At 35.4% G+C, this 4,829-nt stretch overlaps 4 protein-coding genes across 4 annotated transcripts; 1 reads left to right on the top strand and 3 right to left on the bottom strand.

The window, feature by feature from the left end:
* Positions 1-556: 556 nt before the first annotated feature.
* Positions 557-1,163, bottom strand: FDP41_012512 (uncharacterized protein; the record flags this gene model as incomplete). Its single annotated transcript, XM_044703040.1, has 3 exons — positions 557-852; positions 943-1,083; positions 1,145-1,163. The coding sequence occupies 3 exons, from the start codon at positions 1,161-1,163 to the stop codon at positions 557-559; spliced, it is 456 nt and encodes a 151-aa protein (XP_044566115.1).
* Positions 1,164-1,218: 55 nt separating this feature from the next.
* Positions 1,219-2,466, bottom strand: FDP41_012511 (uncharacterized protein; the record flags this gene model as incomplete). The annotated part of the gene is made up of 5 exons (XM_044703039.1): positions 1,219-1,583; positions 1,644-1,676; positions 1,794-2,177; positions 2,266-2,337; positions 2,388-2,466. The coding sequence occupies 5 exons, from the start codon at positions 2,464-2,466 to the stop codon at positions 1,219-1,221; spliced, it is 933 nt and encodes a 310-aa protein (XP_044566114.1).
* Positions 2,467-2,534: 68 nt separating this feature from the next.
* Positions 2,535-3,278, bottom strand: FDP41_012510 (uncharacterized protein; the record flags this gene model as incomplete). Its single annotated transcript, XM_044703038.1, has 1 exon — positions 2,535-3,278. One exon carries the CDS (start codon positions 3,276-3,278, stop codon positions 2,535-2,537), a length of 744 nt encoding a protein of 247 aa, XP_044566113.1.
* Positions 3,279-3,646: 368 nt separating this feature from the next.
* Positions 3,647-4,423, top strand: FDP41_012509 (uncharacterized protein; the record flags this gene model as incomplete). Its single annotated transcript, XM_044703036.1, has 3 exons — positions 3,647-4,045; positions 4,098-4,234; positions 4,294-4,423. The coding sequence occupies 3 exons, from the start codon at positions 3,647-3,649 to the stop codon at positions 4,421-4,423; spliced, it is 666 nt and encodes a 221-aa protein (XP_044566112.1).
* Between the last annotated feature and the right edge of the window lie 406 nt (positions 4,424-4,829).

Raw genomic sequence — 4,829 nt, 5'->3', positions numbered from 1 at the left:
CTTTAACAGCTCCACGAAGCAACGAACCTTACTCAAAATAAACAAATTTGAAAGGAAAGCGTCTCTCAAATAATTTGGTGTGGTGTACAACCAATCACCGTTGTGATCCAGATTAATCAGGGCCTGCCAATTAATTTTTGCAATCTAAGCTACTGTATCTGACAAGCAGAGAAGGTTTATCCCAAAAAAGCCAAAGCTTGGTTCAAAGATAAAAAGAATTTGCATTAGCCGGGAGTCGAACCCGGGTCACCAGCTTGGAAGGCTGGTATGATACCGTTACACTACTAATGCTCGATTGATAAATATGGATATCAATTCTCAGTCAAACTATATCATTGAAATATTTTTGTTTATCAGTGTTCAATACCTCTTCTTAGCTTAATGAAGTAGGCATCTTTTTTCATTTCCTCCTTGAATGGGACATCGTCTGTTCCATATTCTACCAATTGACACTTATTCTTGTAGAATTGAACCAATGCAGTGGAAACATTAAACACTACACATGTGACAGTTTCACACTTCCCTAACTTTCCAATATATGCAACCATCTCAATCATTAATTGTCCAAAAGATATATTCTGCAAACCGCCAAAAGAAAATGTTGAACCGGCTTGTATTTTCTTTTCCCCTTTGCTAGCATTCCAAAATAAATTGTTTGTGGATCTTTCTTAAATTGGATAAAGATTGATCCTAACACATCGTTATTTTCTGCATTTAAAAGACACACAATTCCATGGGGTGTTGTTAAGCTATCTTCAATGAGGCGTTTGACTTCATTATCGTTTGTTCGTTTTCGATCTTCACCTAATTTAAAAACGTGACCTTCTTTTCGATATGCACAATTGACCATCTCTAAAATATTGAATTAGAATCCAATGAGACAAAAATCAAAGGTTGATGATTCGGAATTTAAAATTAATGCAAAAACAATTTACTACACACCTCTGATTTCTTCCGCTTGTTCGGGAAGTGCAAGTCGGATCGAAAGCTGCACATGCGACGTCGAAGATGCCTTCATTGAAGGATGACATTCTTGTTCTATCAATTCACTGACATGATTTTGGTCCCAGAAAGTCTTGAGAGCTGTCATCGTTTTCATTGTCATCATTTTTTTGTGTGATCAAACATATGAAATAGTACGTACGTATTTCGGATGCTGCCATTTTTTTTCGTTTTTGAAGTGACAATGCAAAATTCTAACTCGGAGTTTATTGGGAGTTAAACTCCGTTTTGTGGAACTTGATACCATAAATTACAAATGTTTTTGGCTCGCTCAAAGGCAGTACTGAGCATGTACTGGCTGTAATAGCCCAATGATTGATGCTTTTGTTCTATTTTCTCAAAAATGTACTGAATGTGGTTGATGTAATTCAATTGTACCTGCTTGTCGTCCTTTAAAGCTTTGATTATTTTCTCGAGTTGTGACAACTCTCCAAGACTTGTCCCACTCAAATTCACATCTCTTCTTCTTATATATGAAGCAAAAGCCATTTGTTTTCTAATTTCATTTGGACATGCAATACTCAGTATTCGAGAGGCAGTTAGCAAAGGTAGAAATCGAAAATTTCTTCCAATAGAACAGCCTAATCAACAGTTAAACAAATTCAGAATGATATTTCTGGTAACAACAATTATTAACGTACCTAATTCAAAATAGCTGTAATTGGGATTTTTAACTAAATGGAGAGAAAATTAATTATTGAGAAGCGTCGAAATAAAATACAAACCCATATCTTCCCGTAGTTGCATGACAGAACAAGCTTGAATGCGAGTACTTTAAAAATTAAACTCACCTATTTTGTTAATAACGAAATATAATTTTTCATAAATGGAACTACCAAAATAGAAATCTTGAGTGTCTTTAGACTTTGAGCTACTTCCTCCATACACATTCGAGAGAACACTTTTGAAATTGGATTCCAAAGCAGAGTAGCATCCCATTAAAAGAGTGTCCAAAATAGTTTTTCCAACAGTGGAAACTATGCCACCTCCACTCGACGATGGTTGCATATTCGATTGTTCTTCTTGTGGTGTCGAGCTATTCAATTGAAGTTGATTATATACAATTTTGTACAATTTTTCTCGAGTATCGTGGTCAATAATAGTAAGTTGTAACATGTAGAGAGAATTACCAATACTCAATAGATGGTTAGGACTTAATAAAAATAAAACAAGCGCTATAATTGTTAAAGTAGTGAGAGGAACATTAGTAGTTGCATTCTTCCTTAGAAATACTCAATTCAGGATAATAGAATGGGTACCTACATGATTGTTTGTAAAAAAATTCCAACACTTCAATGTTGGCACGAAACTTTTCAATATCACAATTCATAGATCCTGCAATGACCTACAGTAAAGTGCCGCTTGAACAGATCTTCTGCACTTACCATTGAATCCAGGTGTGTCAATAAAAATTAAATTCTCGACAAGCCAGTCATTTTCATCATGCTGGTTGGTGGAAAACATTTTTGGATCTACTACTTGCCAGTCTTCAGTTTCATCTTTTTCGTATTCTTTTAGTTTCAAAATACAAATTATCTATAAAATCGTGAATTTCTTGTTCTTTCTTTTTTGAAGTTTGTCTTCGATGGAATGTTTCTCACGCGTTTTGCTTCTTTTCTATTGGCTGATTCGAGTTGTTCCAATTCAGTTCCATCAATGAAATGTGCATTTACAATAAACGCTTTCACTAACTCATGGTGCTTGATCAACACTGATTTCATATTGGATTCATAAAATTGCTTGTATCTATTCATTTTGTCGGTGTGGGACAGCTCATGATAGATTAGATCTTCTCTATCATCTGTGTGTTGTCTCTCCATCGGATTTGTTTTCCATTCATAAAGATCAAAATTTTGATCATGTTTCATTCTTCTGTTCAGCTCACTCAGCTTGTTATATTTAGTGCTACCCACGAGTGACACAAATTCCTTCTCGCTCACACATTCGATTATTGTGAATTGTGTGTCAATAGCATTTTCTCCTGTTTCTCGAATTGAAAGACTTGAAAATAGATAATTAATTAGTGATGATTTCCCTGATGATTGAGATCCTAAACAAAGAACCACATTCTTATTGAGTGGAGTTCTACTAAAATCCAACTGATACGACTCCTTCGCAATGTCAGCCATTTCTTTCGAATACAAGTCCAACACGTCTTTGGACAAAATTTGGGGCACTGTTGAAGAAGCGCTTGTTTGCGTCGATAAGGAATATCCATTCAATCCATTATTATAATACGACATTGTTTTTCCGTAAATATTTCCCAAGTATTGCATTTCCGATAAAAGTTTGGTTATCGGTGGACCAACGAAATCGTTGGATTCAATTATTGGGTTGGTTTAATTGTTGGATGAAAAGCAACAATAATTAATTTTTTTGTCTATTTTTATTTTCGTTTTGTCGTTCGAATGAACGAGAACGCAATTCGCTTAAACAAAATATGCGCCAAAAAAATCTACAAATTAACGGATCTACATATTTCATTTCATCAATACAATCAAGTTTGAAGCTTTAGAAAAGTTGTTGTATCGTAACAAGATCGTTTCATTAGATCGATACACTGAAGCTTCATAAATTAACCATCATCATTAGTAAATTGATTATTAAATTTTGACTCATACATCATCACCCGACATTCCTAGAAATGAACAAATATGTTACAGAAAAGAAGCTAGGAAGTGGAAGCTATGGCACTGTTTTCATTGTGCATCCAGTGTCCAATGTTGATAAAAAGTATGTGTTGAAGAAGATTGCGTTGAAAGGAGTGTCGCAAAAGGAAAAAAATAACGCCAAGCAAGAAGTCAAGCTACTGCAGGCGCTCCAACACCCTTTCATCGTCCGATACATTGATTCTTTCATAGATGACGAAAGTAACCTTTGTATTGTGATGAGCTTCTGCAAGGGAGGAGATTTGGCATCGTTTATTCAGAAAAATTACACCTACCAAAGAATTCCAGAAAAGACAATTCTGAAATTATTTGTTCAGTCCGCATTAGCTCTTCATTTCATTCATTCTCAAAAAGTCTTACACAGAGACCTAAAGGTAGGTAATTGAAAATATATTTACAATTTATTGATTTTAAATTTTGAAACAGTCACAAAATATATTTCTTACTGACAAGGGAAATGCTCGACTTGGTGATTTTGGTATAGCCAAAGTTTTTGATGACGCTGGTATGAGAACATGTGAACAAATGGCACAGACAACAATCGGCACACCCTTGTACATGAGGTAAGTAAGAGTTAATCTTTAGATTCACTGCTGAGACATGATATTTTGATGATCATCAGCCCAGAACAATGTAATGGATCAAAATACAGTTACAAATCCGATGTGTGGGCTCTTGGAGTGATATTGTATGAAATGATCAATCAAGGGGCTCTTCCTTTCAAAGGAAAAACATACAACTACTCTTCTTGAATATTCAGAAAGGATACTACTCTCCTGTAAAGAATGTGCACCACTATAGCAGCCAGCTTGTGAATTTGATCAACAGTTGTCTCCAGACAAGACCCAGCAAAAGGCCAACTCTTAAGGAAATTTTAAATACTCCAATAATTGTAAAATATATTAGACAACAAATGCTCACAGTTACCTCTACAGGTGAACTGACATTGGCCCAAGACCAAGTAGAAGACACTGTTCTTGACGGCGAAATGTCAAATTTATTTATTCAACTAACTGAACTGGGAGTTTTAAATAACAAAGCGCTTAATCAAGACCCTCTACCCGTTCCAAACCCGTCTGTGCTCCAACCCATTGTTCCTCCAAATCCTAACTACAACGTGGCCAAGAAAGCAGTCGTTCCACCACAACCTAGAAATCA

This window comes from Naegleria fowleri (genome assembly GCF_008403515.1).
Source record: "Naegleria fowleri strain ATCC 30894 chromosome Unknown tig14, whole genome shotgun sequence".
Classification (NCBI taxonomy): Eukaryota; Heterolobosea; class Eutetramitea; order Acrasida; family Naegleriidae; genus Naegleria; species Naegleria fowleri.
This window is presented reverse-complemented; position numbering and strand designations above follow the sequence as displayed.